We start from the raw sequence: 21,840 nt of genomic DNA on the forward strand, positions 1-21,840 counted from the left end.
TGTGAGGTGTGTTTCTTGCAGACAGCATATATTTGGATTATGTTTCCTAATCCACATTGCCAATCTATGTCTTTTGATTGGTGAGTTAAGTCCTTTGACATTAAGAGATATTATTGATATATGATTTTTGTTTTCTGCCATTTTGTGTTCTGTCTACTCTTGGGTGGTGTGATCTTTCTTCTTTACTTAAGTGGCCCACTTATTAACTTCCTCTCTTCTCTGATTCTGAAGTCTGCTTCTTTTTTTTCCTCACATCATAGAATTAGATAGTAATCTCTTTTATGAGAAGCTGACAAAAGGGAAATGAGCCTAAAATTGGGGCCCCAAAACTTGAGGGCACTGGGATAGTTGAGGAAGACAAGAACTTTAAAATGACAAGAATGAAGCTAGTCATGGTGGCACATACCTGTAATACTCTTTCTTGGGAAGCGGAGACAGGATCATCCCAGGTTCAAGGGCAGCCTAAGCAACTTAGCAAGACTCTGTTTCCAAATAAAAAATAAAAAGACTAAGGATGTAGCTTATAAATAGAATGCCTCTGAGTAAAATCCCCAGTACCAAAAAATAAAATAAAGAGTAAGCAAATAAAATGGCAAGAATGGATTACATTTTCAGCATTTAAAGAGATCTAGGTTCTGAAGAATTATGTCATAAGCATAGCCTGAACTTTTAAAAATCAAAACCAGAATGAAGCCTCCTAAGTTATGTGGCTTCTCCAAATAATTGTTCAGTAACTGTTCAGTCTTTAGCTTTCCTTGATTAGAGAGGAAAATCAGAGATTTCAGGGCAGTAAATATTATGCTATTTTAGAACAGCACTTGCCTTGGTATAAAGAAAACAACTAAAATTACTATAGTATGCCAAGCAGCCTCTGAGTGTCTATGGTAAATATTCTCAAAACTGATAGAAGAAATAATTATACCCTTTTTCAATACTGAAAGTGATAACATATAGAGCCCAGTGTAGAATTTTCCAACAAATTTGTGGGAAAGGAATCCAGGACAAATGATAAAATCAACGGAGAGAGAGAGAGAGAGAGAGAGAGAGAGAGAGAGAGGGAGAGAAGAGAGAGAGAAGAGAGAGAGAGAGAGAAGAGAGAGAGAGAGAGAGAGAGAGAGAGAAGAGAGAGAGAGAGAGAGAAGAGAGAGAGAGAGAGAGAAGAGAGAGAGAGAGAGAAGAGAGAGAGAGAGAGAGAAGAGAGAGAGAGAGAGAGAGAGAGAAGAGAGAGAGAGAGAGAGAGAGAAAGAGAAGAGAGAGAGAGAGAGAGAGAGCCAAAGAATGAGAAGAGATGGTACCATACCCTGTTTCTGAGGGACACTTTCAGGGAGGCATGGAGAGGGAAAGCAACAATTCTGTCAAGGATGGATGTAGAGAAGCTGAGAGAACACAGAGACCAGTGGTGAATATTGTTGTGTCAACATTCCAGAGTGATGCCAATGAAATAGCTGAAAAAAATAAGAGAACAAGAAACAGTTCATATGACCCCAACAATGAGCAGGGAAACCAGTAGTTGACAGGCAGAGCTGCTGGCAGTAAAGTGGGATGGGAAAAAAATATTAAAAACTCAAATTTGTTGATAATATAGTAAATGTTAAACAATCCAAGTTCATTGACTGAAACCATCAGCAATCTGGCCACTTCATCATTGAATATTTATGTTTTACTATTAAAGATTCTGACTTCAATCATATTGCATAAATATCTTCACACAAGTATAAAGAAAAACAAACAAAGTAAGAAAGTCCATGTGAAGTCTTGGCAAGCATTTAGGAGCAACCCACACAAATGGTGTTTGTTGGAAATCTTAATGTTTCTATAAATATCCCAAACACAGAAGATCTAATATAATTATTGATTTGACTACAATAAAAGCAGAACTATGACTGATTCTAGTTTCTCTGTTTGCTCCTGTTTCCATGCTCTTTTTAGGTCACCAGTTGATTGAATAATAACCAGACACTTAACTAGCCAACTTTTTCTTACAGGTTCAGACAACAACCATGTGCATCTCCGTTAGCCTGAGTGGCTTTGTGGTCTTGGGCTGTTTGTTTGCACCCAAGGTGCACATCATCCTGTTCCAACCCCAGAAGAACGTGGTCACTCACAGACTGCACCTCAACAGGTTCAGTGTCAGTGGAACTGGGACCACATATTCCCAGTGTAAGTATGGAACCCAGCACTGACACTTTCATACATGCCATTGTAATGGACCAGGCTGGCAGGAGAAGGCAACACATGTCTGTCCTCGTGAACAATCTCAATTCAATTTTAGTAAGTTCTAATTCGCACTATGCCAGGTACTATGCTAGATGTGCAAGAGACAGTATAAAGCAGAAGAGTTCAACTTTCTGTTTGAAAGTCATAGAAAAGAGATATTCAACTGTAACGTCATTCAGGGTTCCATCCAGGTTGCAGAGCCGAACGACCTGATCTCTAATCTGGCTCTGCAGTCAGTTCAACAGGTTACCATAAGTAAGTCATTGCCTCCATTCACTCATTGGATTAGAGGGTGGGATGAAAATGGTGTTGGTAAAATGTGTTCTATGTCACACAGATGCTGAGAGGACCCCATGAAAAATGAAAAGGGGAAGATAAGATTGAAAAATGCTACAACCTCAACACCTACTTGAAAGTTTAAAGAGCTTCTTTAACAGGAGCTTGTTAAAGGTGTTGAGAATCTCTCCAGTAAGGAAACCTGTTTATTGACCTTGCTATTTAGAGTTTCTTAAAGCATTTGACCACAGTAAGACCAATTAAGATCCCAGGAATATACCCTGGGAAATTCTGAAGTAGATCTTCCTATTTCAGTGACAGTGTTTTTCTGCTGAGAGCCAGCTGGGAAGGCAATACAAACTGAAGGATTTCAGGACACGCCTTCACCCCAGGTCCAAAATTTCCCTCTCCTACTGGTCTGCAAATGTCTGAAACACTATCTTTCCAGAACCAGTGCCTTCATTCTTTAGCGTTCTCTAAAGCACAATTATACCTGAAGGGGACAGCCTTTTAAGTCACTTTCAGCTAATTTGTGGTATTTGGTGGAAGAACTTCTCTGACAGGAGGGAGGGAAAGAAGGGAGAGATGGGGAGCGCGGTGACGAGGGGAAAGGGAGGACTAGAAGTGACAGAGACAAATGACTACTTCGCAATTTTGCCTCAAGTCGATTACAAAGGATCCTTCAGAACAGCTCAGCATCACAAGCTGAGCAATCACATTAGTGCCCCGATTTCTTCAACCTTGTACAGGATTTAACAGGGCACCCCTTCCCCCAGCAGACAGAAGGAAGACTGACAGGCTGAGGGAATGTGTGCTGTTCAGTGCTGAGTTGCATGGGTGAGGACTTACTGCCTCTCTAGCTAAATCCCCAGGCTTCACAGTGGTTGAATCCTGGGCTTTGGTAAAATCTGCAAAACAGAAACATGCTTATTTCTCAAGAATACAAATCTCTTCCTTTACAGACAGAAGTAACAGCTAGTTGTAACAGCTAGCTAGTCCAGACAAGAAACAATTGGCAATAAACAATAAAAACAATAATAGCTAACAGTAACTACCATTTATGGAGTGTTTTTTATGTACTGTGCATTGTGCTAAATATTGTGTGTGTGTACTCATGTGCTATATTTAACATTCACAACTCTTTGAGGCATAAAATTCCAACTGGTCTCATGCATTTTAAAAGTGGCTGAATCAGAATTTCAAGTCAGTACCTCTGATTTCAAAGCCAGTGACTTAAGGGCTGTATCATATGTCCTGTCATATATATAGAGACCTCAGTAATGCAGAAATGGCTGCATTTTCTAAAATATTTATGCTGAGAATCAGTAAATTCCTGAAGGGATCACAAGGACATTTTACCCAGTCAAGTTTCTGTTCAAAAGTTTAGAAACATCCATTTAAACAAAAACAATGTATTGACTGCAACGTACCTGCTTAATCTGATTTCAGTATGTTAATTTGATATGACCCAATTAGTGCTACTATGTAAATGTCTACACAAACCAACATTATTGGACAATTATTTTTACCCAATGGTATTGGAAATATTCTTTTTTTAAAAGGGTCTAAATTTAGAACTCGGTATTATCCTTGTTCATTAATCCAAATTAAGTAGTATCATATAATAAAATGAAGGATTTGTATAATATCCCTATGCATTTCAAAATGCATAAGTAATAAATACACTCACCTGTTATTAGTAAGTCTGTATCGCTTATTCAAAGTGATTATATATTTATGAACTCATTTTATCCTCATGAGTAACAGTTATCACAAGTTCTATTTTGTAGGTAAGAAAATTGAGAAATGAAATTAATTCTCAAGGATATACAAGGACTCAAAAGTAAGAAGTTGACCTTGGATTTCTGACTTGAAGTTAAAATCTTTCCCACTTTAATAAATTGGAACTATTATAATGAAATTTATTTATTAAATTCTTGAGTATCTACTATATATGAGAGATTTCTAAGCACTGGTAATGACTAGGATAGAGTTTCTGACCTCAAAAAAACTTAGAATTGGGGCACCATTTTACATACTATAGAGTATAAGCCATTTATTTAATGTTTTCTGAGTGTTTTTTAAAAGATAATATAATAGAAAATCTTAGAGTTAATTACATGTAATAAAGGTAAGCAATGAAGGTTAAATCATGAAGAGCAAAATGTATGTATGAACCAAGTCCAGGTAAAATGTATTTATTACTATAAATCAAAAAAAAAACAAAGATACTGGTTGTTGATACCTAATTTGGAGCATGAACATGTTACTGAACTAGTTTGAAAAGAAATTAAGGAACCCATTTATTACCACAAGTGCCTATTCCCTCTATTACATATTTGGTTCAATTTATATGCATTTCTCTCCTAAATACTGGGAAATATGTTGCTTTATAAATTTTCTCTGAGTTTATTAAGCAGAACATGTATTTAGTATGTAGAGTCATCCCTCCATATTTTTTGAGACACTAGGGATTGAACTCAGGGACATCATATTCATAGGTTTTGAATTCATCGATTGAACCAGTTATAGATCACAAATATTTGGAAAAAATGCATCAGTATTGAACATGCAGAGACTGTTTTTGTCATTATCCCCTAAACAATATAGTATATTAACTATTTATTCAACATTTGCATTATATTTAGCATTATAAGTCATCTAGAGATGATTTGAAGTATATGAAAGGCAAGCTGGGTGTGGTGGCACACACTTGTAATACCAGCATTTGGAGGCTGAGATAGGAAAATCACAGTCACAAACAGCCTCAGCTACTTAGTGAGGCCTTCTGCAACACAGTAAGACCCTGTTTCAAAATAATGAATAAAAAATAGGGCTGGGGATTTAGCTCAAAGGTAGAAATGTCCCTGGGTTCGATCCCCAGTACTGCAAAAAATAAAGTATATGATGTGTAGGTTATATACAAATACTACACCATTTGTACAAGGGGTTTGCTCAAATTTTGGTATCTGTGGGCAGGGGGTAGAGGCAGGGTGTCTTAGCTAGTATTTTCACTGCTAAAACCCAAACAATTGACCATACAGCTTAGAGGAAAGATTTATTTGCCCATGGTTTCCTTGGAGATTTTTAGGTTCAGTTCAATGTGAGGTGGTGACCCTGGATTTCAGGGCATGGTGGCAGGAAGCAGTTGTAGAGAGAGCATGTGCAAGGCTTTATTCTCATATCATGGAGTATGGAAGCAAGAGTGTGAGCAGGAGGAGGCAGAACCAATATATAATCCCCAAGGCCACCCTCCCATGGTTTATTTGCTAAGGCAACTAAACCCTGCTTCCAGCATTGCTACCATGTTTCCCTGTGCAGTGGGAAGACATTCCAAATCTAAACCATTACACATCTTCCTGGATCCAATTGTCCAGATACCAAAGGGAAATCGTAGTTTATGTTCTTCCAGTAGATATTATGCTGACACTTTATTCATTGGGCAAATGTTACTAATATTATTCCTGGTTTAGGACTTACTTTCTCCAGTGGTAAAAGCAAAACACCCATGTATAGATGAGAGTAAGTTAGCATAGAAACAGGCTATCCTCTGTCCCCTCCACATTTACTTATTTTTACACACACAAAAAAAACTTTCCCATAACTTAAATAGCTTAAAACAAGTTGTTTATTATCTCTGGGTTTTATGAGTCAGGAATCCAGGCAGAGCTTGGTTGGGCAGTTCACCTGCTTCATGAGGCCTTGTCTGGTATTCTTGCATAGATTTCTGCTAAGACTGAGCTGATCTGGGGACTTTGCGGGGGTTTCATTATTATTCTTGGCACCTTGGAAGTAAACATTTCCATGTAAGCTTCCAGAGAGCATGTGCCTTAAGAGAGGAAGTAGAGCTGATCATGGTGGTACATGTCTATTATCTCAGTACTTGGGAGGCTGAGACAGGAGGATCACAGGTTCAAAGCCAGCCGCGGCCACTTAGTGAGGACTTCAGCAACATAGTAAATCCCTGTTTCAATAAATAAATAAATAAATAAATAAATAAATAAATAAATAAATAGGGCTGGAGGTGTAGCTCACAGGTAGAACACCCCTGGGTTCAATCCCATAGCAAAAGAAAAAAAAAAGAGGAAATAGAAGCTGACCTGGCCAGGAAACTGATATAGTATGACTGGCCCACATTTATTCATCAAAGTTATAAAAGAAGCTGCTCAGATTCAAAGGGAAAGATATAGACCACCTTTTAAAGAATCTGAGACTATTTTTATTATGACGCATTCTATAAATTCTAAATTATTCCAGGATGTCATTCTCTTCAGGGATTAAAGCTACTTTACATACTTGATCCCATGTGAAAGTCACCCAGCCTAAAAATACAGCCACATTAATTCACAGATAATTCTCTGGTAAGAGAATGGCAAATACACCGCATCACTTCGGAGCCTAGGTTAGCCTCTTGACAACAGCTAAAGTGGTTCATAGAAATGGTATTGGTATTAGACTTTTTTGGTTGTTGTTGTTGTTGTTTTGTTGTTGCTATTCTGTTTTGGTACTAGTGGTTGAACCCAGAGGCACTCCACAGTATAGCCAGCCCTATTTTATTTTTTATTTTGAGACAGCGTCTCACTAAGTTGCAAAGGCTCTTGCTTAGCTGCTGAGGCAGGCCTAAACCTGCAATCCTGTCTCAGCCTTTTGAGTCCTGGAATTATAGGCATGCACCCTATGCCTGGCTTGTATTTTTTATTTATTTTTATTTTTATTTTTATTTTTATTTTTATTTTTGCAGTACTGGGGGTGAAACCCAGGGGTAGTCTACCTCTGATCTGTACCCCCAGCCCTATTTTTTTTTTTTAACTTTTGAGCAGTTGCCAAGGGCCTAAGTAGTTGAGGCTCTTGGTGAATGATCCTCCTGTCTCAACCTCCCAAATGCTAGGATTACAAATGTGTGCCACCATGACCAGCAAGGGTTCTGTGTGTGTGTGTGTGTGTGTGTGTGTGGTGGTGGTATACTGGGGTTCCTGGAAACCCTTCTACCTCCAGGCTACACTCCCAGACCTATTTACCTATTTTTATATATATATTTTTAAATTTGGAAACAGGGTTTCTTAACCCAGTGAGGCTGGCTTCGAACCTGCGCGATCCTCCTGTCTCTGCCTCCCAAGCGCAGGGATTCCAATTCCAAGCATGTGCCACCATGCCCGGCTCCAGCAAGGGTTCTTAAAGCTGAGAAATTTCTCCAAAAATATGTAAATCATGAGCAAACTCAGAAGTAGTTTAAAATGGAAGAAATAACATGGCTAAGGACATTTTGGAAAGCTCACCATTTGAGAAATGCTATATATATATTGATGTGCAAAGGATAATAATTCAAGTTGCATCTGATTAATTATAGACAGTGAAAGTCAGAATGAAAGTGAATTAATTAAACTTTAATTCTTCTCTATGAATTATATCCATAGGCCAATGGTTCTCAAACATCTTTGTATAAAAAGACCTCTTTGAAATGGAGATTCTCTGGCCCCACCCACAGATATTCTGATTTCTGGAATCTGGGGCAAAGGCCAGAAATCTGGTTTATATCAGATAATACGACTGGTTCAATGGAAGTGGCCCATTTGAGAGCCCCCACACAAAAGATCTTTATCAAAAGATACCAGTGGAGTGCAGGGACTCCTCTTAGATGACCTTCAGAGGGGAAGCAGGCACTAAGTTCAGAGAGGAAATAGTGTCTTCTCATCCTTTACCGCATGATGCCAATGGCCCCATACCCACATAGTTATTTCCTACCCTCTATCTAAACCCCTCCCTAAAAGGCATTTCTAAATAGAAATACCTGGCCACTCAGGAAACATTTCCTAAAGATGAATATACTCCTTCCAGGGGCAGTATAATTCAGGGACACTGACATCCTATTCTTGCTATGCTGCTCCCACACCCGCACATATAAGCAAACTTCCTTTGTATTTGGATGAAAAAGAAAAGAGGTCATTCTTTGTTCTGCTTAGAAGCAAAGGGGCTTCTCAGAGCTGGTTCCCACAGACAGGCAATCAAGAATACATGCTGGGAATGTAAGTAGAATCACATAATATTGAATTGAAGGAGCAAGCTGGATACACACACAAGGTTGTGTGGTATGAAACCTATAGGAGCCATGCAGGTTAGAATGTTGCCACCAATATAATTTTGTATAAGCATAGATGAGGGAAAGAGGTGAGAGATGAAATGGGCCCTACAGTCTTCAGAGGTGTTATGTACCCAGACTTTGGTTTTATGGGGCAGTGTGTTTCCCTTGCTCATGTCATTATCATTATTATCAGCCAACAGGCTTCTGCTAACTAATGATGGCCAGACCTGGGTCCCAAAGGATCCGTAGGCAGATAAGAGATTGATTTCCTCTGACAAAACCTTATTCAGAAAGTCACCGGTCTGGGTGGTAATGTGTGAACTGCTCAATTAATGGAGTGATTTCTTATTACAAAGAATTTTCACATTACAAACTGAAAGTAGTCATACAAAAAGATCAATCGAGAGTCACAGGATAATTTTCCACAGAGCTCTAGCAACAGAAAGCAAGAGCATGAGGATCAGACTCCATACTTATCAACAATGGCTGAGCCTTTTAAGATGCTAACTATAGACCAGGCGTGGTGTCGCAGGCTTGTAATCCCTGGAAGCAGAGACAGGAGGATCACACAGGTTCGAAGCTAGCTGTGCTGGCTTAAGAGACCCTGTTTCCAAATAAAAAGTATAAAAGGTATAGGAGTGTAGCCTGAAGGTAGAAGGGCTTCCAGGAACCCCAGTACCACCAAAAAAAAAAAAAAAAAAGAAAGAAAGAAAAAAAAAAGATGCTAACTATAGCAGAAGCAAGCCATCACTAGAATCAGAATACGACTTTATGAAAGAAAAACATTAACACATAATGCCCAAGTTTCTGTTGCAACACTAGAAAAACAGTATCATGTGCCTACACAATTAGGGAGTCCCACAGAGACACTGTATACGAGGCTGGCCAGGCAAATGAACAAATTATGTAATAGCACAGACTAAATTGACAGCCTTCCTCACTGCAGCTGTGAGTATATTATACACATCAATCTTTAGTGGATAATGCAGCCATAGCTTAGAGCATTCAGAAAGTTAAGCCATCTGCTTCTAGGCAGAATATGCCTACTGCATCCAGTTCAAATACATGTCAATCCTTTTTTTTTTCCTTTGAAAAATCCACATCATTTCTGAAAACCTCATTCCATTCCCCCCTTCTTCTTACTTGAGGACAGGAGAATGGAGTCTCCAGGTATAACAAAAAATCCTACCTGTCTTAGAGAGTCAATGTTCAGTACCACTCTATTCTTCTGTTTAACGCCACCACTGTATTCGTCTCAGCACTGCTTTTTTCCAGCCCTTAAATAAATTTCTCTTTTCCTCTAATAGGTTTTCCCTAAGCAAATGTAGCCCATGTTCTACAATAACAGTGACCACAGACACTGGAGCTAGAAGGGCAGCTAAGGATCTTGTAGTTTTATTTTATTTATTTATTTTTATTTTAGTTATTTATTTTTGCAGTACTGGGGATAGAACCAAGGGGCATTATACCTTTGAACTACAACCCCAGCCCTATTTTTTTATTCTTTATTTTGAAAACAGGGTCTGAGTTGCAAAGGGCCTCACTAAGTAGCTGAGGCTTTCTGTGAACCTCGATCCTCAGCCTCCCAAATACTGGGATTAAAAGCTTGCACCACTACGCCCAGCTCAGGATCATGTATTCTAATAACTACATGTCCAGATGAAAAAACCAGGGCCCAACCTATGAGATTCTTTCAGGAATTTGGTAACTGAATTCATAAATAAAACTCTCCATACCTGCTCTATGACTCCTGTGACCTGCCAGGATTTTCTGCCTTAACTCAGTTACAAAATTCATCCCAGAGACTATTCTGACCATGAGAATCTTAGCGTCATCAAATTCATTGATTTCTTTTTTTAAGTTAAAAGTGTTCTCTTCAGCTCCTCACCTGACAGCATTTTGTTCTCTTGGCATGGGTGTGGATTTGTAGCCACCTTAAAAGCCTGAGTTCAGGGAGGTCAGCAGCATAAATCATGTGCATTAGAGACCCTAGTGACCCACCCAGTCACACGGCAGATGGAAAGAGCATGATGTTCCAGAGAGGCTAGCCACAAAGCTCTTCAGAAAGGGATTTGATTACAGCAAAGGAATACTGTTATTAGCCAATAATAACTGGCTAAATGTTTATGTCAAAAACACAATTTCTTTCATTAAGTGGTCCTATAAAAGCAAGTATCACTTTCTTGAATTATGTTACATTGCATATTTCCCAGTTATGCCTTGTACATTTGAACAGGGTATAACTCAGAATTCCTAAACCAGAGAGTTGGATATAATAAAAGAGATACTGATAGTCAACCACATTATCATGGAACCTCAAATTTATTTAATATCTTTAGGAACATGGCACCATGATCACAGCTATGTAGCTATGCTAGTTTTGAAAAGAAAATACATCCCAGGCATACTAGTACACACCTGGAATCCCAGTACTTTGAAGGCTGAGACAGGAGGCTCTCAGGTACAAGGCTAGCCCCAGCAACATAGCACAACCCTGTTTCAAAATTTTATATATATGAAGGCCTAGGGCTGTAGCATGGAGTTAGAATGTTTTGGGGTTAAATCCTCAATACAAAAGCAAGGAAGCAAGAATGAATTATTATAATCTACTACTACTGCCCAGATACGGTTTCAGTTGCTCAGTATCTTACAATAAAGCAAGCAAACAACCTGACATCCATTTATTATACTCAGTTTCTCTTCTCTACTTCTTTTTCACTTTAAGTGAAGTACTCTGAAGAATATCCCTAACAGGAGAGACTATGTGCCTATGTAGCATAAAAAATCTCTACACATTTGAAAACACGGGGAGAGAGATTTCTGCCTTACCTGTTATAATTTCAGAGGCTTTGGGACGGGGTCATCTTACTAAGTAAATGTATAAATCTGATATGACTAATCAACTTAATCATTCATTGAAGAAACTTTTTGAGCCTAAGCTTAGCTCTAGGCGCTGGGTATGTGGTAATGAACAAAACAAACAAATTATATATTCTTGGTGCTTGCCATTCTAATTGGACCAGACAAGAGGCACAGACAGAAAAATCAATAAAATACAACGTGTCAATGTGTTGGAGTTGTGGAGACACTACTTATGTGAAGAATGGACAAATGAGGCACCGTAGGGAGGCAAATTGTTTATAGAATGGCCTGAGAAGGTCTGACAAAATGAAATTTGAGAAGAGACTTGAAGGAAACAAAGGAAGTGAGTTATGCTGATATCTGAAAGACATTCCAGGCAGAGGGAACAGTAAAATCAAGGGCCCAAAGTTGGAAGGTCACAGAAGATGCTAGTGTGACCATAGAAAAGTGGAAAGGTGAATGGGGAGAGGAGGTGAAAATGGAGTAGAAAAAAATCACGGAGGACGTTGGTGGTCACTGTAAGGACTTTTGCTTTTCTAGTGAAAGAAATCAGAAATCTCTAGAAGGGTTTTTTAAGGGGTGTGGCCAGAACTGACCTTAAGAGCATTGTTTTGGCTTTGTGGGTAGACTCTAGCATAGGAAACAGGAGGAGAGATCACGTAGAAGGCTATTGCGTAGTCCAGATGTTTGTGGCTCAGACACGGATGAGGGCAATGGGAGCTAATAAGGTATAGAGATGCTTACATAACTTGAAGGTGAACCTAACAGAATGAGCTCCACTGGAATGAAGGACCAATGCCTGACATTATTTTCTTAGTGTTTTAGACTGTTTTATACCTAGGCATAGTAGCACACAGAGCTCACATTAATTATTTGAGTCAAGGGGGAATAAACTTCTGTTTCTTGAATGAGCTTCTATTCATTCATATTTGGATAGAAAAGAGGATGCTGATCAATTAAGAAGTATTGAGAATATAAAAGCCAGTAAAATAGCACAAAAATATTTGAAGTTCTCTTATTTACCAATTACTTATTGGACATCCACTTTTGTACTTCTTGAGGAAGGGAGGAAAGAGTAAAAGAACATGACTGAAAAAGCAGTGTGAGAGCCGGGCATGGTAGCATACTCTTGTAATCCCAGCACTTGGGAGGCTAAGAAAGGAGGATCACACAGGTTCAAAGCCAGCCTCAGCTTCTGAGTGAGGCTCTCAGCAACTTAGTGAGACCATGTTTCCAAATAAATTATAAAATAGGGTTGGGGGTATAGCCCTGAGGTAGAATGTCTCTGGGTTTCATTCCCAGTATTGCATGGTGGCATAGCCCTATAATCTCAGCTACTCAGGAGGCTAAGGCAAGAGGATTACAAATTCAAGGCCAACCTGAGCAACTGCAGGAGACCCTCTCTCAACATATACATGTTAAAAGGGGGGGTTAGGGTGTAGCTCAGTGGTAGAGCATTTGCCTAGTATATATAGATCCCTGGGTTTAATCCCTACTACCAAATAATAAATAAATATAATTAAAAATGAAAAAAAGAAATAAAATAGAAAAAAGGCATGATGTGACAGCAGTTGATTTTCTGCTGACATCATAATTAGTTTAGATTGTGGGGCATAAACATAGTGTATCACATATCTTTTCTTTCTATGAACCTTATCACAGAAGCAAAGAATTACTGAATGAAGGACTCTTTGCTCTCACATAATTAAAATTCTATACTTGGAAACTAAATATTTGGTTTGTAAATTTCTGTACCATACCCTAAAAATATTATTTCATGTCAATCTACTGTTAATGGTTCAAGACCATTACTTGGGTCATAATGAGGAAACACTTCCTGAGAACTCTGTATTTCTTGAAAATAAATTTTCTGTCTTCCCTCTGTGAAATCCAAGACAGCGAGGCTCCCAGCCCGTAGCTGGGCATCAGTAGTAGTGTTACCTCCCCAGAAAATATATATTCATCACCACATGAACTTCTTGTGGAATGGAACAAGTATCATTTAATGGTGAGTAAGAAAACAGATTCAGTGACAAAGCAGTATAGCAAGGCAACTAACAGCTGGGGTAAACTGGATTCCATGATCAAAACATTAAAATATCTAAACAAGCAGATGTCCTGGGAAAAATTATTTGAGGTCACCAGTAGCAAGGAAATGGAACAAATGAGGGCAAACTGGAATGCCCTTTTTTGAAATGTTTGTTTTCTTTTCTTCTGAGTGTGATGTATTCCAAAGTTGTAGTAAGATACTGATTCTCAAGAGCAAGTCTCAGCTGCTAAATTGGCTAACAGACTTGGCATCCATAAGAACCTATTAAGTAAATATGTTTACCGTTGATTGGGGGCCCAGTCATCATTTTCTCCAAAGCCTGGCCAGCCCATGCATTACTAGTGAAAAGGAAGTGGATTTTACAGAGTGAGACAAAGCAGCCACTTGGCTGCATTGATCTCCGATGCTTCACAATGTATGTGAAGCAAGTTATGCCTTTTGATGGGTGTGAATTACCCTTTTCTGATCAACAGTGAAACTTATGAGGCCTTTTCCAGCTATCTTCAATTTTCTCTTTGAATGGAAAAAAGCACCACCTTAACCTAGAATAACAGCTGCTGCTCACCCCAAGTACCAGGAAAGCCCAAAATAGGCCTGCATGCCTCTAAAATAGGCCTGCATGCCTCTTATTTCTGGCATAAAGGATGATTACAGAAATCTGCTTAACCGCACTTAAGAAAATAGGCTAAACTTACATCATTAAAAATCTCATGAGAATTTTATGAGAATGGCAAAAATTCATCACATACACACACACACACACGCATGCACACATTGTACTTTGTTCTTCCATATATTTTACTACCTTGGGGAATAACAGATGAACTAAAATAAGGTACATGTAAAATATTTATGAATGGCAAAGTAATTGAAATAGTAAACTCATGAAACAATAATCTTCCTACTATATTCAGCATCATATGCAAATATGAGAATATTTTTACATAATAAAATACTCTATAAAAGATATAGATGGAAGGGTAACAAAGAATCAGAAAAACAAGGCAGAGTTCCCTTAATACACTACAAAAGAGAAGAAAAAAAATAACTGCAAAAAGAGTCTCTTGGGTGTTTTTGCTGTTATTTCTTGTAAAAGACTTTGAGTTTGCATTATCTTCCTCACAAAGCCTTTAGATATTCTGGTACAGGGCATCCCCTTTAATGTCCCTATGGAGCAGGTAGATTACTCGCAGTTCCTTATAAACTTCCAGAATGATGTCCATGGTAGGCATAGCAGAAGACAGTTTTAAACCATGCAGCTAGCCTTTACAAACCTTATCTTTTCTACCTAGTCAAATACACTTAATGTTCAAGAAAGCCAAGTACAGTGAGCAAGATGACTGCCAGAGTGCACTTCAAAGAGTAGTTACATTAAGTCCCACGGTGGGATGGGCAACGTGAGAGCACTTTCTGAGAGAATCTCAAGAAATGCCAATAGAGAAAGTATTGGACTGGTCCGAGATAGACAGGGGCATTTGCAAACCAGTCCTTTGTTATCCTCTGTAATTTACCTTCATGACACATCATTCCTCTTCAATCCCTGAAAATGAAAACCTGCACAAAAATAATAAAACCTGATCCTAGAAAAGATAAAGGGATTAGTTAAAATGTCAGAGGCAGCATTCCTGTTCCAGGGAGCTCACAGCCTAAGCCAGTTCTCTTTTCAAGGGTTGTTGAAGGCCTTTGCCATAATGTGGCCTGAGAAACAAAAAGCCCCCATCTCCCAAAACAAAGCTGCCCACAGGCCTCACATATATAGGCTATTGCCTTCTTGAAACGTTCATTGTCTTCCTCATTCTCTAAAATGCAAATATTTATATGATCATTCAAGAAATGTTCATACAGGGTTTATTCCATGGTTAGCACTAGAGGTAAATAAAATAATGAAATAGACTAGCTAGTCCCAGCATATTTGCTGGTCAAGAGTACACTATAGATACTAACAAAAGAAATAAAAGGGAAAAAATCAGGGCTAGAAAAAAACTGGGCTAGATTGAGTTTTAAGACTGGGTGGTGTGACAGATGAAAAGAAGGAGCCCGACATAATGATCACAGAGGAGAATGTTCCTGGCAGAGCCAGTGGTTGCAAAGGCACCAAGTTGAGAAACAGATTTGCTGTGTTGTAGAATAAAAGTGAAAAGGGAGGGAAACAAGTGGAGTGGGAGGAATACAAAAAGACAGAGATTTTGGAGTGTATAGCCAAAGTAGGGAGGTAAAGCATGAGGGGAGCTACTGGAGGTAAGTGAGTAAGGAGCATATTTAAAAACACAGTTCTTCTCTGGTCTCCAATGTGGCATGGCTTCAGGACAATCACCTCAAGTATCTAAATCCATGGATGTTCAAGTCCTTATGTAAAATGCTGTACTATATCTGCCTATAATCTATGTACATCCTCTAGTATACCTTTATGTTATCTCTTGCTTACTTAGGACACCTAATACAATGTAAATACCATGTAGATAGTTGTTATATTGGTTAGGGGATAGTAATAAGAAAGAAATTTATACATGCTTAGTACAGACACATTTTCCCCCTGAACATTTTCAGTCTATAGTTGGCTGAATCCAAGAACACAGGACCAAGCATACAAAGAGATAACTGGAGTCTCAGTGTTGTATAGGAAACACAGCACTAGGAGGCAAGTGGAAACAGGAATGCTCATGGTACCGTTATTGCAATACTTGGGGGGAAAGGCCTGGGTGGTGGATGCAGAGATATACTTAGTCAAATACTGAGATGGATTGGACCTGACAGTAGGTTTGACATGGAGGTGGGGAAAAAAAAAGAAATGAGGCATCAACTTTTTTGATGGTAAGACAATTTAATGAGGAAGGAAAGGCTAAATGGGCACAGGTTATAGACTCAAATATTCTTTGTCCACTGATTTCTTTTCTTTTGCAGTAACTGGGGATGGAACTCAGGGGCGTTCTACCTCTGAGATACACTCCCAGCCCTATTTTCTATTCTTTATTTTAAAACGGGGTCTCACTGAGTTGCAGAGGGCCTCAGTAAGGAGGAGCTGAGTCTGTCCACAAACCATGATTCTCCTGTCTCAGCCTCCCAAATGTTGGGATAACAAGCGTGCACCACCACACCCAGCTTGTCCACTGATTTTGAAATGTCTATTGAACATCCACATGAAGATTGTGGATATAAGGAAGCTGCAGAAAAATATGATTTTAATGGTCTAGAGTACGCTCCTAAGTTTCCAGTGACCTATGTTTTGAACTTCACCTGTTCTTTCTTTTCATACCTAGCTCTGATGATGCTGGAATTAGATATAGCAAACAATTTAAAACCCACACATTCAGAATTACTAGCATACCTCTGTTAAAAATTTCTTCACTGTAGAAATTTCAGGAGATGTGTTTACATCATCCCTGCCTGCAAAGATATTGTAGCTTTAATGAACTCATAAAGAAACTTGGAACTTTTCCTGACAATGATAAAAAGAAAAATGTCTCCAAAAAATTTAAAATGTTCTATGATCCCACCAGTCTCTTTGGGAAGCTGCAACAACTGGACATTAGAAGTTTTCTCACATGCCTACCCAAGTTATCAATGTAAAACTCAAGGGCTTTAGTCTCCCTAGTGTGAACCTGCTGAAAAATTTTAGTGTCCCAGTATGGAAAATGCTCCCCCACTGAATGCCATATAATCTCAAAATTCAGTCTTTCCTTTGTGTTTTCTTTAAAGAAATTCCTATGCAAAATGCAATTTTATGGGGTAAGAACATTATCCACTGTCAAGCATTAACACTTTAGCAGAAAATCAGTTTGTATGTCCTTCAAACAATGGAACATTGACTGGTCCATTAGATTTGGGCTGTGGTCAAATGGCCCAGAGGATCAGCCCTGGCTGATTAGAGTATGCTCAGACAGGCCAAGTGATGGGATGTAGAAAGACCTGGAAGGTATTGTTAGGCCATTCCTCTGAGCTATTGTCTTAGCTATATGGTTTCCTCACATGGAGAATTAGGCTCCTTGCTTTCTTTCCTCATTTATATGAAAAAAAAAGTATCCCGAGGGAAATAGGTATAATTGAGCTATAGATATATTTCTCATTTAAACAATACTTTATCAACAAGTTAACAGCTAAAAACTGTATCTGAGAAAATGGTTATTAAAGGAATGAATATACATACCCATATTGTGTGCACACCAACGCACTGTTGTCACTACTGCCATTAGCCAGGGCAACATCCCTTCAGAATGTCCTCTTTTTTTGGAAACCTTATGAAATTGAAGCTCTCAGCACCTGGCCCTCACAAGTGTTTCCACTGAAGTTATGCAACATGAACAATGAAGATATATCAAGCCACTGTCTAAGGCAGCAGAGTTCACAGATGACTCATGGGACCACATAAGAGTCATCCTTGACCAGAGAGAACAAAACTAATTAAAGGTATTGAAAATAGCAAATAATTTAACACACTATATAAGAAAATTGCAGTGATCTTTCACTTTTGCACATTGTATTTTGACCAGTTTGTAGATTATCAGAGCTAATTTCCAACCCACAAGAAACTTCCTTCAGCAATGATTATGCTTATAAATTCCCTCTCCAAGAAGTTTGACACAAGCGTGGGTTTGTTCCAGGATACAAACTAATTTTGAGCAGAAAATATTTACAAAGTTGACCTCTGACAGCACTAAACCAAAGCCAAGCTAAAATGAAGTTTTAACATAATTTTAACTGAGTGTCTGGTATTATCCATGCATTACCGAGGTGGCCTACTTAATGGAGTTTTCTGTCCCGCTTTGTTTTGCAGCCTCTGCGAGCACGTACGTCCCGACGGTGTGCAATGGGCGGGAAGTCCTGGACTCCACCACCTCATCTCTGTGATTGTGATTTGCAGTTCAGTTCTTGTGTTTTTTAGACTGTTAGACAAACGTGCTCATGTGCAGCTCCAGAATATGGAAACAGAGCAAAAGAACAACCCTAGTACCTTTTTTTAGAAACAGTACAATAAATTATTTTTGAGGACTGTACAGTATATAGTGATGTGCTAGAACTTTTTAGGCTGATTTTAGTGCCCCTATTATTAATAATTCCCCCGAACATGGAAATAACCATTGTTTACAGAGCTGAGCACTGGCGACAGGGTCTGACAGGATCAGTCTACTAAAAAACATATGGTGGCAATATTAGGTAACTTTTTTTCCTATGAAGTTTTTTGTAGGTCCTTGTTGTAACTAATTTAGGGTGAGTTTCTATGTTGTAATTAAAGTTACATTATGTGTAACAGATTGTTTTTCTCAGCACACGATAAAAAGCATCTGTATTAATGTAAAGATATTGGGAATAAAACCTTCAAGGTTTTCCAGCATGGTTGATAATGGCTTGTCCTTTTTAAATCACTTGATGTAATTTGAATATCGTGAACTTCAAGTCCTTTCTACTTTTAGTGTTGGAAGAAGTGATCTAAGTGTGCTTTTCTTCAGTCCACACACACTTTGAACTCAAGTTCTTCCCTTCCCAACAAGTTGTGAGCAGATCAAGATTTCTTTACGGATCACAAAGATCAGAAATTGCCAGCAATACCATAAGTATCAGGCCACTTCAAAGGCCAGATGATAACATATTGATCTTACTAAGTCACATCTATATGACATCTCAGAATTACCCAAAGAGAGTGCTGAGGCAAAGAGAGTTCCTATATCCTGAACACAAAGATCATGGCCAGCCAGAAAAGGTCTCATGGCTCCCATTTCCAAACACAATCATAATGACTAGGAAAGAGACCGGAAAGCTTCTCGTCACTCTGATGGGAAACACTCTTACCATTCAAGGCTGGATGAGACAAGGGAAATGCAGGATATCCTATTTCTGAATGATTTTCCAAAGCCCTAGTAATGATGCTCAGATACATAGGTTTGTCATTAAATTTAAGTATTTCACTATCCTAAATAAAGGAATGAACAGGGAAAGTATGGGTAGGCTAAAACTGTCTTCTTCTTACAAAATATTGTCCTATTTTTGTCAACCTATAGTCCCAAATAATTTATTAATGTAGGAAAATTTACTGATAACACAACATTCTATAAAATCAGAAATGAGATACCATAGTTGGAGTGTATGTTCATTTTCCATGGCTGATGTAAGAAATCATGAACTACATGACTTAAAAAATAACAAAAGTATATTATCTTGCAGTCATAGAAGCCAGAAGTCTGAAGCTAATGTGTCAACAGAACCTTACCCCTTAATAGACTCCAAAGAAAATTTTGTTCTGTCCTTTTTCTAGTGTTTGGTGGTAACGCTTCCTTGGCTTCTGGCCACGTCATTCCAATTCTTGCCTTCATATTCACTTCTCTTTCTTCTCTATGCCTGTCTTATGCTCTGTGTGTCTGTCAAAAAGACACCTGTCATTGAGATTAGGGCCCACATAGGTAATCCAGAATGATTTCATCTCAATACCCTCCACTTAATTACATCTGTAAAGGCTCTTTATCAAAATAAAGTAATAATCTCTGGTTCCAGGGACTAGGATTTAGATAGATTTTTTGGAAGCCACTATTTATCTCACAAAAGAAAGATGAGTAAGATATGTAGTCTCTACATTTATGAGCTATCAGGACTACAAAATATGTTAATGCTGGTGGTGGGGTTAGGGGACTGTGACTAAGGAAGATAAGAAAAGAAAGAAGAGGAGAATCAAAGATATGACAGACCCACAGGCTAAATAGTCAGGGCTTGAAATGAATAAGAGATATATGCAGCTACTATTTTTGAAACACCCCAAAATAATGAACAAGTACATAAAAACCAACAAGACTGGCCTTGAAGAAATAAAGGATTCAGATATTAGAAATTCTCCTCTTTCTCTGGATGCACTTCAGTCAGCAGCCTAATCTGTCAATCCTGAACTCACCAGATGCTCAACACAGTGGTGCTCGCCATGCCCTGAAGTATCCTATTCAAATAGGAGCCTGGAATCTAGGGAGTGAGTGGAATAGATTGGGCCAGAGATTCAAAACCCACTAAATGACAGAAATACATTCTGCTGTGACTGAAACTGGCAGGAGTGCCAGATAAGTGTGTTCAGAGTAAGCATCTGCCCAGGATAAAGGCTGAGGTAAGGCGGATGGGAGAGAAAATAAATTCTGTCCACTGATGGGATGTGACAGTCTGAGGAAGGCAGCATCAGATGGGCTGTGCAGTGAGACAGCTGATGCTGCAAACAATCAAACCGATCATGGACCTTTTAAACCAAGACAGTCAGGCATGTGTAGGAATCATGAGAAAGCAGTGGTTAGCAAGGGCTGGGTTTTGGCCTGTGTCTGATGTATTTCATGCCCTGCCAGTACACTGGAAATGCATTCACTGGATGCTCCTATAACTCAGGCCTTCCTTGCTATGAGCCTTGTTTCTGGTTTGAAAGTGCATCATCTAACAAGTGATCCCTGGCAATAGCTTTTTTCAAAAACAAAAACATTTGACATATGTGTGCAGAATAGCAGCTATAAAATCTCATTTGCATAAGCCATTGAAAACAAATGGGTTGTTTTTTTCTACATCAGTAACAACATTTTGTCCTTCCAGAATTTAAAATTAGCAGAGCCAATACATCTTTGCAAAACCTCCTAAATCTAAGAAATCTAAGCCAAATGATATGTCCTACTCATAATATATACATATATATATAAATCACATTATATAATATAAATGTGAGATATATATACATATATATATATCAGAACATTATATGCTTGATAACCCTTAGTTTTAGGGGTGTTTATAGATTCTGAGGTACTTTGTGGCTTCTAATTTAAATATTAAGTGATTTTACTGCCCATCCAAGTTTATCATAGTAAAACAAAACAGTTCCTATTTTTACTGTGAGTCCAGCTGGCTTGCAGACCTCACATTGAACAGATTTAAAGCATGGTGAAAAAAGGAAGCAATTCAGCCAGGGTAGCTTTGTGCTGCCTTCAGTTCTACACCTCCCCTGCTACGCTCTGCTTTTATCACCTGCCCACTGTGATAGTTTCAAGTCCTGGAGCTTTTCAGAAAAGGCCTGTGAGCATGGAGAAGCCAATAAAAGTGAGATACCAGGAAGATGGATTATAACCAGAGCTCTAAAGACAAAGGCCCAAACCTGTGGATAAGGCAATTGTCCATCCTGCTCTGTGACAAAAGGTTTAGATGTGCCTGATTCTTACTGTTTAACTCTTTTTTTGAAATGCAATCAATGGTACTCTGATATCAATTATCTGAGATAAAGACAATATTTCCCACCTCCAATCCAAATTTACCAAAATCTATAATCTATTTTAGACAGAACTCTCCTCCCAAGAGTTAAATAAATTCCCACACTTATTCTGTCCAACTAACAGGGAAAAATAAATTACTA

General features: G+C 38.6%; 1 protein-coding gene across 1 annotated transcript in view; it reads left to right on the plus strand.

Moving 5' to 3' along the window:
• Positions 1-18,329, plus strand: part of GRM3 (glutamate metabotropic receptor 3) — a gene marked incomplete at both ends in the record, with an annotated part of 94,127 nt that extends 75,798 nt beyond the window's left edge. Inside the window, 2 exons of the mRNA XM_080701784.1 lie at positions 1,986-2,160; positions 18,256-18,329. Coding sequence (XP_080557910.1) covers positions 1,986-2,160; positions 18,256-18,329 — 249 coding nt within the window. The remainder of the gene's footprint in view (positions 1-1,985; positions 2,161-18,255) is intronic.
• Between the last annotated feature and the right edge of the window lie 3,511 nt (positions 18,330-21,840).

This window comes from Muscardinus avellanarius (assembly GCF_963383645.1).
Source record: "Muscardinus avellanarius genome assembly, chromosome: 9".
In the NCBI taxonomy this organism is placed as follows: domain Eukaryota; kingdom Metazoa; phylum Chordata; class Mammalia; order Rodentia; family Gliridae; genus Muscardinus; species Muscardinus avellanarius.